Source organism: Lissotriton helveticus, chromosome 5_1 (genome assembly GCF_964261635.1).
Source record: "Lissotriton helveticus chromosome 5_1, aLisHel1.1, whole genome shotgun sequence".
NCBI lineage: Eukaryota > Metazoa > Chordata > Amphibia > Caudata > Salamandridae > Lissotriton > Lissotriton helveticus.
In genome coordinates, this window is record NC_136065.1 from 1,294,204,979 (window position 1) to 1,294,223,497 (window position 18,519).

Sequence of the window (18,519 nt, forward strand, 5' to 3'; positions counted from 1 at the left end):
TAGATATATAAGTAAACTAAATAAAATATTGATTCTGAAGCCAAACTTCACATATATTTCCTGAGTAAGACTTGACTGTTCAAGCACAAGAAACCTTTGCAAGATTGAATGTACATGGTGTTTGTACGAAGGTGAGAAAAGACAGCACCGTCAATCATTCTGCCCAGTATTCTCTACCTTCCCCAATAGTTGGACAAACAGTGTGACACTTGCCAATATAGGGCTTACTATGACCTACTGTTAATTTATCCTACATTTTCTAGGAGTATTTGTTTTTTTCCAGTGGCTTTGTTTCTGTAGTTTTTCCATGCAACATATAACTCTTGCATACTGTATAATGGGAACCGAGTCACCTCTAAGTATTTGGGTGACAGGGTGTGGGTGGCTGTTCGTGAAAGGGCGCATTGAACACTCTGGAAATAAGGCCGATGCAGTGAGAGTTTCTCACTTTACATGTCACTGGATAAAGTGTTCAGACTACACACTTATGCAATCCTTGTCCACTCCTTAAAGCACACAGAGCAATGGGCACATATGTGACAATTCCATTTCTCACTCATGTATATGATAATGCTAACAATCGTGGGCAAAAATAATAGGTCTGGCTTGTTTTAGGCTTATGTTCGTTGTTGCTTAACATGCCTGGAAACTCACCAAGCGGCACTCAAATACTTGTCAGGTGGCATGGTGCATGCAGGATTCTAGTTCACATGTTTTAAGTCACGTCCTTGATTACATAGGCTACCCCTCTTAGAATAGCTTCTTTAACTATGCCCCTTTAAAAGTCCACTCCACCCTTCCCTTGTTCATCATACTTAAAACACTGTGGGTCAGATTTACAAGTCCCTTGCGCCACTTTTCCCATGTTAAAATGCCGTAAAAGTGGCGCAAGGGGTTTGTAAATAAGCCCCAGTGTATGTGTTGATTTACAGACTACCTCGACCTCACCAACTTAAAGCGGGAATACTCTTAGCCAGAGATGGGTACAGATGTTACCGAACCTTCGTGGTACCCTGTGGCTCATTTTGCGCCATTCTAAAGTAGGGTGCCGCTCTCTGCGGCGCTGACCACGAGGCACAGCCGGGTGCGCCGGAGCGCGGGCCGCGGGGTGGTACCTGGCTGCTCCCTTTGGCCTCGCCCCATGGCTCCCGGGGACACGTGCGCTTCAGGACTGGGAGCTGGACTGAGTGGAATGGACTCGAGGCGGTGTAAACCGCCCCTCACTGCTCCCGGTGTGGGAAGGGAAGGTGCCTCCCAGCTGTTCCCGTGCCCTTGGTCTGAGAGCAGCCCTGCGCGAGGGTGACTGTGCCAGCAGTGCCAATGCTAATCTGCATACTGTGGCGTTCCTTCTGACCTTGTGTCCACAAACGTCTGCCAAATACCAAGAGCACGGGCTCCGCCGTGCTGTATTCACCGTGCGCCCCCGCCCTTCACCGCGGAGCACCGGGTGGCAGCCAGGTGGCGCCAGCGTACCCCGCTGCACCCAGGGGTGACTGGGTGTGCAGAAAGGGAACCGTTCTATACCAATACCATCTCATAATAGAGAGAGATATTTTGGGTCAGATATATATTTTTTTATTTTAATATCGTTAGGGTTTTTATAGCGAGCGCAACTCGCGTATCAAATCGCCCCTGGGTGTTATCAGGAGCCCGTCCGCACGTGTACTATTGTAGAAACAACTGCACGGCCGCACATCTGTTTGCTTCTGAGTTGAGTAGTCGGTGCTTTGTGCTTCAGTGGCGTGTACGGTGCGCAGTTTACACGATCAATTGTTACCGTGATCTCAACAGTGAGTAATTATCACCAACTCTAATTGAGACGGAAATGTGCGGGCGGTGAGAGCCTCTTGTATGCCATCCCCAGTGTTGTATGTCATTTTCAGACGTATCTAAACGGCTGTAATCTCGAGGGCAGATATGTGGCTGGAGGCAGGGAGGGTATCTGCTCTCTTTTCTACGGAAGGCGGCACGCATGCAGGGTGGGTGTCACGCACATGCCCATGAAGAGTACAAACAGGTACCTCGGGTAGCGAGCAGAACCATTGCAAGCAATGTGAAGGGTAGAATGGCAGGTGTTGTGGTAGCAGGGTGCTCGCACCGTGCAGGGTACGTAGACCCCATCCCACAGTCGGTCCACAGGGGGGCACGCTTTGCTGGCCGGTGACGTCATGCTCAGCTTATAGCCCATTGTCTGCCAGCTATTGAACAATGGGAACATTTGCATACACGTCGCTTCAGCTTGTGGCTTCATTCTGGGTTAAATCCCCCAGCTAAGACTGCAAAGGGGGCGTGGCTGGCGAATGGGAATGCATGTCCTCCAGTGCATGGAAGAGAGTGGGCCCCCTCCCCCAACTTCACTCTGACATCAACGAGGATGTCTGGCGCTGACAGGCGGGCAGAGCGGCGGTCTGTGCTGAAGGGCACGTCTGTGCACTTGAGACTGCCGCAGAGACACCTGAGCTGAAGACGGAGAGCAGGGGAGAGCTTCATGCGAGCTCTGCCAGGCAGGACGGCGAGCAGGGACCCCCGCCCCACACACGACGGACGTCCTTTAAAGGACGGGAGTTGTGACGAGCACCGTATGACTGGCTGGATGCTGAATGAATGGGCTTGAGCAGCAGCACCGGTACACCGAGGAAGGAGTTCCCGTAGTACACTGACGGGACAAGGAGCTGATGCGGCACAAGGGGCGCATACAAGACCTGGAGCAGGATTGACGGACCCTGGTGACCAACAGCCCGGGTACACATGTGCTGAGGCGCGGGAGCTGGTCCATGAGAGCGCACAGAACCCTGAGCAAGGGCAGGACAGGTGTGCAGCACCGAGCCCACACACTCCAAATCTGGGGCTGGTGCATAGAGACACACACACGGTATCTGAGACTGGTGCATGTGCACACACAACTAATCTGAGGCTGGTGCACGGGCACACAGGATCTGGCGATGGTGCAATAATGCTGCGCTGAATTTGGGGCGCACCGGGCATCTGAAGCAAACACAGACGCACGCTCAGAGGATCTGTCTGGAGGCGCATACATTTAGAGGGGCACAGAGGAGGAAGCTGTGGAGCAGGGACAGAGGTACACACAGAATCTGGGGCTCGTCCTTGGTGCACGTTGGATCAAGAGTTTATGCAGGACCACTGACTGGAGCGATCTGAGTCAGAAGTGAACTCACGGGATCTGGAGAGGGGCACAGGGGAACACTGGGTCTGGCACAAAAAGCGCACATGCTCTTCACCTGGTACATAAGCAAACACAGTGTCTGCAGCTGGAGCACAGGCACTTATTCGTGATTTGTTATTGTTGCACGTGCGCACTTTGTATCTAAAGCAGAAATCACAGGCACACACAGGATCTCGTACAGGGGCAATACAAGTCCACATCACGAAGGAACACAGGTATTCTTAAAACCTTCAGCTAGCTCTGGGAGCCGACAGACGCAGCCCGACGTGCTGGCAGAGGAGAGCGCGCCGTGTGGTGCAGCCAGGTGTTGTGCTGGTGCAGCACTGACAGCCCGAGGATGGCTCTGCTCGGACGTGGTGAACGGTGCATGCCTCGGATGTGAGGCTTAGCCCCGGGGGTGCACCTTTGCCCCCCAGCAGCCATGCACAGGCTGACCTCGGAGAGCAGGCTGCGCCTCAGCACAGCACTCAAGGAGCTGTCCGGACCAGGACGCAGCGGCAGCGGACGCCGGACCTCACGAGCTGTTCCCGGCTCCGTCCATCTTCATTCGCAGTGAGCCTGCTTCTAATGCTGTGTGATCCTCACGCTGCATGCGTGCGCGGGTCAGGGTTGTGGCACACGCACCGGGTCTGCAGCAGGGCACCGCCATCTGATTCAGGCGCATCAGTCACAGCAGGCGACGTTAGGAGAGGACATAACCTGGGGTTGTCGGCCGCACTGATGGTGTCATAAAGTCACCCGCTGCTGCCCACCTCGCCGTTGCCTCGAGTCCTCTCCATCGGGTCTGGTGCACCGAGACCCACTCAGTTCAACTCTCACCGAGTCCTGCCCAGTGCACTGCTGCACGCGTGGCGCCGGAAATCCCACTCAGGTGCACTCTCACTGCACCATGAAGTCATTCTGAGCACCAGTCTCTGTGCCCTGAACTTCTCAAGAGTCGAATTTTCACCAAACCTGAAGCCCTTCTGTACTGCACTATCATTGTGCCATGTGCCCTGAAGCCACCCATCTGTTTTCTCGCCGCACCCTGGAGCCTTTCTAAGCAGCACTTACTCTACCCTGAAGCTTTTCTGGGTTCCACTCTCCCGTGACCGGAGGCCCTGCTCAGCTCCACCTCTCGCCCCCCGAGGCTTTCTCAGCGCCCTCTCTGTGTGCCCAGATCCTGCTCACCTGCACTTGTGATGACACCAACTCTTACTGAGCTGCACTTCTTCAATGCCCGGAACTCCAGCTCAGCTGCACTCTCATCCTGCTGACGTCTGGCCTCAGATGCACGTGTGGTACCTAAAGTGATTCTGGGATGCAGTGTCGGCTTCATGAAGTCCTGCTCAGCAGCACACGGAGTGCCCTGAAGTCAGTTTCGTCTGCCTGCTCAGGGTGCCCCAAAAACCTGTGAGTGCCCCGGATAAGCTCTGCACAGCACTGCCAGCTTTAGGCTGCCAAGTGGCCCTCGAGGATCCAGGGCATCTCACCTGGGCACTGCCCTGGAATTCTCTCAGGAGCGAGAGGGAGTTCCTTGGATAAGCCACAGGAAGCCGGTGCCAAGGGCACTGCCCGCAGCCGGCCGGCCCCCCTTGAGCCCCTGTGCCATGCGCTCGCGGGCGCTCCAGGGCTGAGGCTGGCAGACCCGCCGGGAGTTCCCTCTGGTCCGGGGCAGCATGCCGCAGGGGATCCCCGTATCCCAGGCCGTCTACATCGCCATCGAGGTGATCATCGCCGTGGTGTCGGTGCTGGGCAACGTGCTGGTCATCTGGGCAGTGACAGTGAACCAAGCCCTTCGTGACACCACCTTCTGCTTCATCGTGTCCCTGGCGGTGGCGGACATCGCCGTGGGCGCGCTAGTCATCCCTCTGGCCATCACCATCAGCTTCGGTCTCCAGACCGGCTTCTACAGCTGCCTGATGGTGGCCTGCACCTGCCTCATCCTCACCCAGAGCTCCATCCTGGCCCTGCTGGCCATCGCCGTGGACCGCTACCTGCGGGTCAAGATCCCCACCAGGTGAGCCGAGGGCCCTGCCCTAGGGTCTGGGGGAGGGCGGGAGGTAAAGCAGGGCCCGGAAACAGAGAACAAGCACTACAGCACCATTAGTAAAAGCCGGCTCAGGACAGAGGGCAGGGCAGGAGCAAGGAGGGGTCACGAGGCGAAGCAGGGCTCAGGGAGCAGAGAGCTGCATTGGACAAGGAGTATCTTAAAGCAGGCTTAGAAGACTGGGGGATCTTTGGAGCACGCTAGGCCGCAGCAGCAGGACCCGAGGGAATGAAGGCAGCAGGAGAGCAAGGAGGGCTAGAGGAGTGACGTCATGGTTCAGCAGCGAGAGGGCATGACAGGTGCAAGGAGGGCTGCATGAGTGGACCAGGGACTCAGGTGAAACAGGGTGCTGTGCTGGACAGGTTATGTGGCAGTAGCAGTGCTTGTTTAATCAACTCTGTGAAAAGAGCTTTATGTTACTGCACTGAAGTAACACCCTGTGCTCAGGGGCTTCTTACTCTAGGAGAAAGTGATCTCGAAAAGAAAACAGGGCTTAGAAGCAATGGAGTGCCATTGAATCAGGAAAGACAGCGCCTAAGAGGGCGAGGGAGGAGGCTTCATTGAGGTAAGGCGGGGGTCGGAAGGGGGAGGCGGCTGCACTGGAACAGGGAAGGCTCCAGATGAATCGAGGTGTCGAGAGAGCGGGGATGCACTGGAGCAGGGAAGGATGTGGGAGGGAAGGCATGGGTCAGAGACGGGGGATGAGGCAGCCCAGGGCAGGGAGGGCTCAAGATAGGGAATCAGCACTGGAGCAGGGAGGTTTGTAGACTAAAAACCAGGGATGAGGAAAAGTCTCGAACTGCTGCAGCAAAGATGACCCCCAGAAAGGTGAGGGCTAAAAAGAGGGTGGTGAGTAAGGCTGGGAGAAGGAGTGTTCGAGGTGGAAAACCCAGCATTCAAGAGCAGGCAGGGCCTGTGCCTGGAGGAGAGTGGGGCAAGGTAGGAGCAAAAACGGGTCCACCAGTAGAGCAAGGTGCAGAAGTGTGGGGTCATATTGGGTTCAGAGAGGGAAATAAACGAGGATATGGCTCAATGGAGAAAGAAAGGGAGTGGGGTGGTCCAAAGAGGGCTTTAATTAGAAAGGGCCCTGGACAAAGGTGCAGAGCTCCAGGTGGGAAGGCGGCGGTCTCGTAGGGAAGGGACAGCACTCATCCAGGGCTTGGAAGGCCCCGACAGACCGCAGATTAGATCTTGGAGTGGGAGGCTGGCAGTACAAGGGAGAACCAACCACAACTGTTCGAGAGCAGGGCAGGGGTCTAGAGAGAAGTTAGCCAAGATGTACAGGCCCTAGGGGAGAGCTGAGCTGAGTAGCTCTACAACCTCCCATCTTACAGAAATCAAACATATAAAGCTGTATAGAGATCTATATCACGAGGCACGGCTGTGCCTAGATATAACCGCGGACACATGTTCTCACCATGCAGTGCATTTACCTCCATTACCTGGTTCAGGGTGTCCTAGAGGTCAGTGGTTTGATGAATTGATGAATTGTGCCCAGTGTTACTTGCCCACTTCCCATTTTGCATTACCACACGAGCTATAGTCAGCGTACTAAAAACGGTATGGTTGCCTCTCTTGTGTACTATGTGGTCAACAAACATGTTCACCATAGTAATATCTTTACTGTCTGCCTTCAAAGCTATTGATCAAATACTGGTAGAGGAATAGAAAAGAACAGCAATCTGGGCAGCAGTGCCTGCCTGGTAGCTCATACAGAGAACTCTGAGCCAGTCTCAGTGCCAGAAATTGGTGGGTCGGTAGCGAGGGTTGAAATTCTAAATACCCGGGTAAGGGGTGCTCAGATGGAGGCTGTGTGTTGTGCTGTCAGATAAGGCAGTAAGGGCGATATCTTGAACCAAAGTATTTTCTGTTTTGGCCGCAGCATATTATTGCACCCTCTTGTTGCACCCAACATTTACACAGTGGTGAATGGACATTAGACAGGCACTCTGACGCTCCATTAGAAGATCTTAGCTCTATCACTAGCTGCCTCCACACTCACCAAGGTATATGGAGGAAGAAGAAATGTTGGGTATCCAGCCTGCTGTAGAACTTGGATGCGGGTATCTCAATTCTGAGGCTCAGTCTAGATCTGGGTGACGTGTCACAGCTCCAAGTATTGTGTATGAAACCTGCCCACAGGGCATGTGCAGTGCAACATAGAGCAAAGTCAGTTCTAGACCTTGGGAGGCCTGCAGTTAGCTCAGCGTCCTCGGACCAATTCACAAACGAATGGTTAGCAAACGAGTGGATTGACGCTAGTGAAAAATCAGCCGTTCTGTCCAGTGCAAAATGCCTGAAATGCACGCGTGCATTTCAGATATGTGCTTAGAGATTGCACACGAGTAGCTTGAAATTGGCATATGAAGTGGTAAAACCTGAAAATTTCACTCTTTGCATAAGCAACATTTCATGGCCTGGAAAAGCAAACCCCATCAGGTGAAAACCTAGGACAGGTGCCAAGATTAAGGAACGATTACAGGTTCATAAACGTGGAGCAGAGAATTTGTGGATTCACAAAAGTGGAGGAGACAATTTGTGCTTTCATAAAAATGGAGGATTGAATTTGTGGATTCGCAAAAGTGGAGGGAAGAATTTTGATTTAACGAAAATGGAGCAGAGAAGTTGTAAATTCACAAAAGTGGAGTAGAAGAATTGTTCTATTACTTGATGATTATTAACCGCCTATATTCCACCCAGGAGCAAGATGAACTGTTAGGCGTCAGATTGCTCCAGTACGTCTGAAGCCATGGCACTGGTGTTACTCTCGAGGGGCATAATGAACACGTCAATGAACAAAATCAATATCAGCAGCATGCCCTAACTTTGTAGGCAAATATTCTCCACCATCGATAACCAACAACAGCGGTGTCCCTAACCATGCGGACGCAGTGCTCAGCCATCAATAATGAAACGGCGCTGATGCAGACCGGAATCCCCGGTTCTGCAGGCAGCTGCTCTTGATGTGTTTGCCAGCAGACGTCAGGCAACAGCAGAGTCTGAAAAAACAGAACTGCGCAGGGCATGGCAGGACACGGCATGGCAGGCAGTGCGGCGAGTGTGCGGTCCCAGCGGTGGACCAATCACTGAAAGCTCGAGCCTGAACGTGGCTCTGGCTCGGCTCGAGGAGCTGTTGGAACCTCGGGCTGAGCTTTCAAGTGTCTTCTGCCTCTCACCCTCCCTTCACCCAGGATGTGGCGTTACGGACAGCGTGCAGACTTTGGAAGCCGGGGACCAGGTTTGAGTCTCCGCAGTGACCCAGCATCCTGTGGTTCTGGGCAAATCACTAAGGGGCAGATTTACAAGCCCATTGCGACACTTTTAGGCTGCCGTTGCGTCACTTTTGTGACGCAGCGGCGGCGTAAACCATGCGCCACGTTGCGACTTATTTACAACGTGACGCATCTAGGCAGATGCGTCACGTTGTAAAGCCCTGCGCCACATGAAACCTGCGTCAGGTTTCATGTGGGCGTTCTGTTGCAGGGTGGGCGATCCCTCGCAGGAAAGCCCCGTAAAACTGATGCAGTGAAATCTACAAGATTTCACTGAGTCAGTTTTACTACGCTGCTGCATAAAATCCTTACGCCTTAAGGAGTGAGGCACCATGTTGAGTATGGGCGGCCCCTGTGCATTGAAGGAGTTGCGTCGCGCTTGCGACGTGACTCCAGCAATGCACCGCCCGTGCGCCTCAAGATGCGTCACGCATCTGCCCCTCATTGCACCATTGTGTGCCGCATTGTAAATGCGACGCATCTGTGGTGGCGTAAGGGGGGGATTACATGACGCATCTGTTCTGGCGCATCCCTGCTGATTTGCAGAGATGCACCAGAAGACGTAAATATGCCCCTTAATCTCCTGTGCCCATAAAAATAAATGTGACCTTGTTGTAATGAAACTGGTGCAAATAAAAGTGATCCAATACCTTCAGGTCGAGTTTGGGCTATACAAACAATGTATAAATAGGTATAAACAAAGCATTAACATAACAAAATAAAGAGAAATAAATAGCCATTTAGTGGCCAATTATTACAAAGTTAAACTAGAAAAACTGGATAAATCACAACTTTAATTGTGTGATCTTAGGCAAATACTTAATTGCACCAAAACTCCTTTTTCGTCATTATCCTGTATGAAAACACTTTCAAATATGTCAGTTCAGAATACCAGTTGTACAAAACCTATTTTGTTCGATTTAATAGACTATAATGTTGCTCTATAATAATCTGGCCATGTATTGGGTTAGCATGACAACTGTATTGCCTCTTCCCGCACTAATGGTTCAAGTTTAAAATCTTTAATTTTTAGTAAGTACTTTGTTGTGCAGTGCTATAATATGACATAATGTCAAAGCTTCCACATGTTGAAGAAATGCACTTTTTGAATTTTGAAGAGACTATCATATTTTACGCGATGTTTGTTGTATGATTTACATAGCAATATTTTCAGGGCTCGGCCTATTCATGGGCTCTAAAAGTGAGCCAAACCCTTGGCCTGGCTCTGTCTCAACTCTCCCTGTTAATTGGTTGGCTCACTCACCTCTAAGTGGTCCTCAGCCGCAGTCTGCACCACAAACAATTCACAACTCCTCGGTGTTCTTTTCTGTCTACTTCTGACTGTTCCAATTTCCTATAATTTCCTCTTTTGCAAATAGGAAACCCAGGGTGATGCGAAGATTCTTGTGCAATGTTATAACTGAATTTCGCCATATTTCCCAGTAGCACCAGCGGTGCCTACCCGCCCATCTGTGCACCCGCTGCTTGCTCTAGTCTGTACAATATCCGTATCCCCTCCCGGAATCGTTGGATTTTTGGGCAGTCCTTTCTGACCACAAGCGTGTAGACACCTATCACCTCCTGCCCTGCCTATTTAGTGTAGGAGTAGCCTGGCATAGTATACCCTGTGTAATTATTTTGTTGAATTTGGCGAACGTGCACTCCTATCACTACTTCTTGAGGGAATTTCAGTACATCCTTCCAGTCATCGTCATCTGGAACCCCTATATCTGTATGCCAGTGGGACCACAATTTAACTAGTTCAGTCTGTGTGTTTCTCATCAATGTGTTGTAGATGAGGGAAATGGCCTTTGTGATCATATGTCTATCCAGTAACTGTCTTTCCAGGGGAGAGTCCCCTTTGGTTTCCTGCTCCTGGGGAATCCTTGCTTTCAGCGGGTGGGTGTCCTGTCACTTTCGTCCCTGAAATGTTCGAATGGTACTATACTGCTTGCATCCCACCCAGCCTCTTGTGTGGCGCGGCCAATCATGTCCCACTTTCCAAAACCTGGTAGTTTATTAGCTGGGCCCAGTTTTGTACCTAGCCATAGGGAGATCTTCAGGGTCAATCTTTTTGCCTATTCCATTTCTCACTGAAGCCTACCCCAGATCAAAATCAATTTTGGCATTGCTGTTGGTGTGTCTGTTGCCGTCTTTCTTCCATATAGGAAGTGGAGGTAACCTTTCTCATCCAGTGCTGCTTGGTCTAATCTAAATGAAGTGGCATATGCTCATTTGTTTACTGTACTTACTTGGGCTGCCTTTTAATATTTTAGTATGTATGTGAATATGGGTAGTGCAATCATTTTAAAAATCGACACTGAGCACATCAGTGAGAGCGGTAATGCCTGCCAATGTTTTATATCCATTTCTAATCTGCTAAGTAATGGGGTCAAATTGTAATGTGTTCTTTCACCTTTGAATATCCACAATCCCAGGTATTAGAAGTGGTGAAGTCAGTGTGGTGGCTCCAGTTTTGGGGTGGTGGGGCAAAGTGAATGCGGGGCGGGGGGGGCTGGAGTGAGGAGAAAATAATTTTAAAAAAACACATACCTGTTCCTGCGCCGATCACCGTGGTCCTCCTCTCATGACACTGGTCACGCTGTACAGGCTCCCAGTGTGCAATCGCAGGGCTGCTCTCATGCTAATAATAACAGCATGAGAGCAGGGCCGTGATTAACCTGAGCGGGCTGACTTGATGCTTGCTCAGGCACAGAGAGCCTGGGGCTTTGTTAGAGAAGCATGTGTGCGCATGTCTGTTTGGACAGTTTAAGACCGCCGGCCGTCCAAACTTACATGCACACTTACAAGTGCCCAACACTCCTCCCTAACGCCTGACACTCGACAGGATGGCCCCACACCTACCCTAACCTTGGCTGGCAGTAATGAAAAATAAAATGATACGAAAATGGTTTTATTATCATTTTATTTTTCAGTGGGGTGACATTTCTCCGCCATTACGGAAGAGCCGCCCCTGGGTGAACTGCAGTCTTTAGTGGCATGGGGAGGTGCCCAGGTGGTATCTAACCGTCCACCAGAAATGTCAGGGACTTCTCCCAATATTTTCCCAGTCCAGAGTATTTCCTGTATATCACAAAAATCTTCCCTACTCTTGTCAGGGATATCTCTGTGTCCACTAGATACAGCAGGATATCATCCATATATAGCAATAACCGATCCTCCCATGGGGTTTTCTATCTCAATCCCCATACCTGGGCATCCACCCATATCCATTCCGCCTGGGTGTTTATGGTGGGTGTAACATTGGCGATAAGGGGCATCCTTGCTTGTGCCTCTCTTTATCGGGGATACTCAAGAGAGGATTCCATTTACTTTGAGTCATGCCCTGGGGCTCCAATAAAGTGGTTTGACCCTTTTCAACAATTTGGACCCAAATCTCATTTTGTTCATGAGCTCGATTAGAAAGGTCCATTCCACTGACTCGAATGCCTTATCCACGTCTAGTGATACTGATAGAGCGCGCGAGGCCACCCGACCAACAGTTTTCGCCGTTTCCGGCTTCAGGGCCCATATACTTTCAAATCTCCATATACATCGATCAGGTGACTTCACGAGCTCTATCAAGTTGGTGTGTGTGTGTTCCCTGCTACCAAATTTCGGTGCACCCGACTTACCATCCACCGATGCGGGTGCCTAATGACCACAATGAATCAGGGAGCTAGCTGTAAAGGAAAGGCAGCAAAATACAAACCCAACCAAATAACATTCAAATACTGTTTAAATGACCACGGACAACTGGAAGTTTTAAAATGTTTATCTAAAGTTCATTATTTTCTTGCATGAGGTACAATAAAACAAGGCAATCAATAATCAAGATAATGTAAATCACATATGCATAAAGAAATAATGACAGAGTAATCATCAAAGTACTAATAAAATGTAACGATAAAAGATACTATATAAGTCAGTATTATCTAGACAGTGATAGACTAAGTGTGTGTGACTATAGAAGAACTTATAATGAATAACACGCTTCACTTAAGGTGAAAGGGCCTTTGAACAACCTAGGCAACGAAGTTCTAGACCATATCAGGAAATGACACACTGCTATGCAAAATATGATTTCTAACAAATGAGAAGACATAGGAATAACTTTGCAAAATTATAAATGACTGTTCAATAGTTGCGGAAAGGCATGGAAACATAACATATGCAATGTTGAACTTTATTTTAGCAAAAGTTAGAAATTCAGAAGGTGCAAGAGTTTCAAGAAGTTCAGAGTAATATTTACCTAGAAAAAGGTGTGGAAACCAAACCCTGGCCACGGGTCAGTTAAGGACAGGAAACCCTCAAGGAAGGATACCCCTCAAAGGACAGCAGGTGTAGAATGGACACCCAGGATAGGACAGGATACCCTCGGAATAGGAATCAGGACAGGACCCTCAGGACAGGACAGCAAACCCTCAGGACAGGACCCTCTTCAGGACAGGACCGGAACCCACAGTTCGGAAGCAACGCCTGCGCTCCACCCGCTCTGCAGCTATCGATCAAGACCCCGATTGGGTCAGCGAACTCCCAGCTAAGTGCTTTGCCAGCACTTTAAGGTTCAGTAGAACCTTAGTCTATGGTCAAATTCGGACAGAGTGCTCCGCAGCGCTCTGTATCTTCAGTCACCTATTGCGTGCGTTGGGTCAGTGACAGGTCAGCTAAACCAGACAAGTCGGACGGTTCACTAGGTGAACCCAGGGTAGATATACAGTTTGGGGACAGTGTACCACCCCCCAATGTTGCAAAGTGTCAGAATCCCTCAATTTCGATTGGTCCTAAGGTAGGGTTTGGGTAACACACCAATCACAATACGCGAATTGAAGCCTTCATTAACATATTTGGGTACCGCCTAGCAGATTTGGGGTTCCCATGAGCTAACAGTAGCGCAATATAACAATGTATCATATAAGGAGCCACATTCGCTGTTCTCGCAGGGCAGAGGTGACTTTCTCAGGAGCATCTCGCCCATCACTGCCAGCTGGCTATGTTCCATCAGCCAAGGTCCCTCGTGCTGCCGAATGTCGCACAGGCGCAGAAGGGACCTCCAATATGGCTCTCCTCTCACTCAGACCCCCATTTCCCGCGGTACATGAAAAGTAAGCGAAAACAAATTAATACATAATAATGTCATTATGAAAACACATCACAGGGTTTGTACTTTTAACTCATCATCAAGAAATAAACTTAATTGCATTAAATGTTAGCTACATTGACACGGACACGAGAGCAGTGGCACGAGCAGTACCACATGATAAGCACAGCTATGAATTACGCATGCGCATAACTTTCCCTCCACTTCAGCAGACGCGTCAGGACACGTGAGTGTGGCTGACGCATGCGCAGTAACTAAAATACAAGCGACGGCCATTTTTAAAAGGACACGGATTAATTTCATTAGAAATACACATAGGCAAGCGTCTTAAATTTTACTTAAGCTAAATATAAACGTTAGTAAAACATACACGGGTTACCTTATTACACATAAATGAGGTTCTTGATTTCGGCAAGCCGCAAAATATGCAAAGCTTTGCTTCATCAATCCCCTCTTTGATGATATCTACTATCATCACAAATTATACTGGAACCAGATGCCAACTTTCTTTCACACTTTATAAAGTTCTATTTCTTCCAGCAACCGCTCTAACTTTTCTCTCTCAGTTTTAGCAGGGTGAGAAGTCTTCACCTTTTTGTATATCTGATCATTCACTTCCTCTAATTCAATCTCATCCACACTTCGTTTCACTCCTCTTGCATTTACCTCATGCTTTTTGGTGCGCTTGCGGTATTTACAGCATAAGAAAATGGAAAGTATAATAAGACCTATAATACCAATTGGCATCAGAATTTTGAATAATACGCCTTTACCTATGCTAGCAAGCCAATGACCTACATTTGAGAGACCATCTACCAGTCTCTTCCAGGCACTATCAACCTCGAGTGGTTTGAGTTCCTTTGCCAAATTAGTAATGTTTTTCACATATCTTTTGATCTGTACACTTTTATCCGGAATATAAGTGCAACAATGTTGCGCCTTCAACATCCGGCAGACTCCGCCCTCTTTCGCTAATAAGGTGTCAAGAGCAAGTCGATTTTGCAAAACCATTGATCTGATCGCAACCATTTCAGTATTGACCAGCAGAAATCCATGAGCTGTTTCAGTAGACAGCACATCTACTATAGTAGACAATTTGCAAATTCTGTGAGTGTTCAGAACCACTCCCACTCCAGGTATCAGTGCACTGAAAATACTACCCATAATTTCACCTATACTTTCTCTTTTACTACGCACTAAGCCGTTAGTATCTTCATTGCTTCCAGCTTTTCCATTCACATGGTATATTTTCGGGAAAACAATGCCAAAGTAGCAGCTCCCATACCAGTGATCCGGCAATTTGAAATAAGCCTTGTCCCCACAAATGTAATAAATTCCAGGAAACACAGGCTCTGACCCATTTTTGAAACCCCAACCTCCAATTACCTTGTAATTATGTTCGCATTCACTGGAACCAATGAAAACATTATTATAATAGCTAGTCTTCTCGCGGTGAAGACATAGCTTGCCTTTCTTTTCAAAATCCAGCAACAGAGCAGGACCCGCTCTACCAGATGAGGTGCCTTCCATGTTTTCTGCCCACTTTGGCTTTTTCTGACTTTCGTCATTAGCCTTCTTCTGAATTTTAATTCTCCTTTTCTCTGCCATGTTCAGGAACATCTTTTCCTGCTCACGCAAAGAACAAGTCAAGTTATCTCTGTGTGCGTCTGCTATGTCAATGTTCCCTATAGTCAGAAAGTAGTCTCCCATATATCTTATGGTGTCAGTTTTGGTATGTACAGGATTCAAGTTCCCACGTATAGGAAGTTCAGAAAAGATCACGTCATTGTTAGAGTAATAATACTGTAACGGTCCCCTTTTGTAAAATAAACTAGCTAAAATGCTACAGGAAATTCCATATGTCAATGGCAGATGATGGTATGTCACGCCTTCAGCCACCGAAGTAGGTAGCTTCATGCAGACATAGCAATCTTCAATTTCCATAGTTTCTACATAGTGTATTAACAAGTTTGCGAAAACATTCAAATGTGTCCTGTTTTTCATTCCATGGTAATGTAGTCCTTTCTCATCTGATGCTTCTAAGTCTCGTTTAGTTTGTCTCAATGCTCTCTCATGTCTTTCTACACTCTGTGTTGTCAGCTCCTCATTGTCAGTATTTACAACTTCAGTAGGGACAATGTTAGTATCTTTACTTACAGCAAAGGGAATGAAAATTGTTAATCCTATCCAGATAACTATCAGCACTACTACACTACATATACACACCTTGCAACACGTCTTAAAACGGCTGCAACTAGGACTACCATTCACTGTTGAATCAGACATTTTAGCTCAGTAGGAGTGTTCTCACCCCTCTTTTTTTTACTTTTTTACACAACTAGCTTACTTTGTGCAAATTCACGGTGGCTCGTCTTCCTCTTCAGCTGAGTACTCTGGGACAGGTTCTCCGTCGCTTACGTCAGTTATATCAAGATCTTCAAGTTCTTCCAAAACCAGTGTCCATTCAGGAGACTTGTACTTTTTGTTTTGTCTTTTTATTCGCTCACTCCTTCTTTTGGAAGAGTCTTCTTCTTGTTCTGCTATTCGAGCACTTCTTCTTGCTTCTGCACGTTTTTCTTCCACTGTCTTTATCCTTAGTCTCAGTCTTTTTACAAACCTAGGCTCAAGGTTGTTTCTTTTCTTTAGTCTCTTAGTCGGTACTTTGACTTCACTTTCTTTTCTTATTCTCTTATTCTCTTTATCTTGTGGTAATTCTTCTCCACTTTCTTCTTCTACTTCCCTTATCTGACTAGTTCCAGGGCTAGCATCAAATTCTTCTGCCTGGTTGCTAATCTGGCCTTGTTCAGGAATATTTTGTTTTTGGCTTTCAATTGTCTCTGTTTCTGTTTCTGTTTCTGTTTCCTGAACCTGTTTTTCTAACCCTATCTGATCCTGTTCAAGCACTTCGATCTCTTGATTTTCTTCTGCTCGAACTATTACTCTATGTCTAGTCTGTCCCTTATCCACATCAGGAGTTAGCGGAGGAGTATCAAACACTTGCTCTGTATCCTGCACTTGTTCAGTATCGGGTACTTGTTCAGTATCGGGTACTTGTTCAGTATCGGGTATTTGTTCAGTCTTATTCACTGGATCTGTATCAATCACGTGCTCTGTCCCTGTCTGACCTTCTCCTTCCTCAGTTTTGATTTGAATCTCAAGTGGCTGAGGATCTTCGCCTGTGCCTTGCTTTTCCTGACTAGTCCACTCTCTACCTTCACTAAGTCGTTCTCTTGTTCTGATAGGATCTTCGGTCAGATCAATCATCGGTATCCATTCTTCTGGCCATATGCTTGGCAGCTCGTCTTCAGCTACTCCTGGCTCAGTTTCCTGGACCTCTTCAGCAGGCTGGGTTCTTGGCAGTTCGCAGTCAACTACTCCTGGGCCAACGTCTGCTGTTCCTGCAACCTGACTGGTGCTGGGCTGCTCGTTGTCAGTTGCTACTGGTCTGACTTCTTCAGGGTCCTCTGCTGGTTGCCCTGGTTCTTCAAATCCTTTGTCTGGCAATACCTTCTGGGTGTGTCCGGCGTGGATCCACTGGGGAACACCTGCGACTTTTACTGCAGTGGTTGTCACCAGGATTACTTGGCGTTTCTTTCCCCACCTTGGTGCCAGACAACTTGATCGAGTGTGCTTCTTTATTTTGACCCAGTCTCCTGGAACCAAGTTGTGGAGAGGAGTCGTTGGATTAAGGATGCCGTCGTCTCCAATCTGGCGAGAGATAGAACGCACTTGGTCACCCAATCTTCTGCAGTATTCAAGCACCAAATCATCAGTAATACTCAACAGTTTGCTTCCTGGCACCCATGCTTGTCTCATCACTCTTCCCATAATGATTTCATGGGGACTTAGGCCTGTCTTGCGGTCTGGAACACTTCTCAGTCCCATCAGGACCAGGGGCAGGGCCTTCACCCAGTTCATGCCAGTAGCATCTGTCAGCTTTGCTAGTCTGTTTTTGATAGTTCCATTTACTTGTTCCACTATTCCAGAAGCCTCTGGGTGGTATGCACAATGGAGTTTCTGCCTTATTCCAAAGGCCTTACAGAGTTCAGCCAGTATGTCATTCTGGAAATGTCCACCCTTATCTGATTCAATAATGCATGGTATTCCGAACCTAGGTATCAGTTCTTTTAGTAAACACTTCGCTACTGTCAGTGCGTCACTTTTGGGAGTAGGGTAAGCTTCTACCCATTTCGAAAATACGCACACAATGACAAGGACATATCGCTTTCCTTCACAATGGGGCATGGTGATGAAATCAATCTGTATTTTTATAAAGGGACCCCCTGACCTCCCAATCTTGCTCAGTTCAACCATTGTCCTCTTGCCTGGGTTCATCTGTTGACATGACAGGCACCTCTGGCAGAGGGACTCTGCTACCTCCCTGAATTTCTTGCTGTACCAAGTCTGTTGAAATACCAGAATCATGGCATCCCTACCAATGTGTGATCCTTCATGTATTAATCTTGCCATTGTGCCAAGCAAGTGTCGGGGTAACACCGGCATACCAGTTGGGCCCAAAATCACACCATCCACACGCCTCGGTCTACAGCCATCCTCCTTCCATTTTTCTCTTTCTTGCCAAGGAGCCGACTCCTGCCACTCTCTCACCTCATCCCATGTAGGCACTTCCTCAAACACCTGAAGCTGGCAGCTGGTTCCTGGCCCCCCTCGTTTTGGATTTACAATATACCGATCCTTGGCACACCATTGAGCCACTCGATCAGCATAATCGTTTCCCAGAGATACTCTGTCCATGCTCCTTTGATGAGCAGTACATTTTACCACTGCCAGTTCTTTGGGCAACTGGATGGCCTCTAAAAGGTCATGAACAACTTTTGCATTCCGAATGGGAGTACCTGAGGAAGTCATGAATTCCCTCTGCAGCCATAATTGGCCAAAGTCATGCACAACGCCATAACAGTACTGACTGTCA

At 48.4% G+C, this 18,519-nt stretch overlaps 1 protein-coding gene across 1 annotated transcript in view; it reads left to right on the forward strand.

Annotated features, from left to right (window-relative positions):
- The first annotated feature begins 2,372 nt into the window (after positions 1-2,372).
- ADORA1 (adenosine A1 receptor) overlaps positions 2,373-18,519 on the forward strand; it is a 341,025-nt gene continuing 324,878 nt past the window's right edge. Inside the window, exon 1 of the mRNA XM_078644122.1 lies at positions 2,373-5,183. Coding sequence (XP_078500248.1) covers positions 4,843-5,183 — 341 coding nt within the window. The 5' untranslated portion in view covers positions 2,373-4,842. The remainder of the gene's footprint in view (positions 5,184-18,519) is intronic.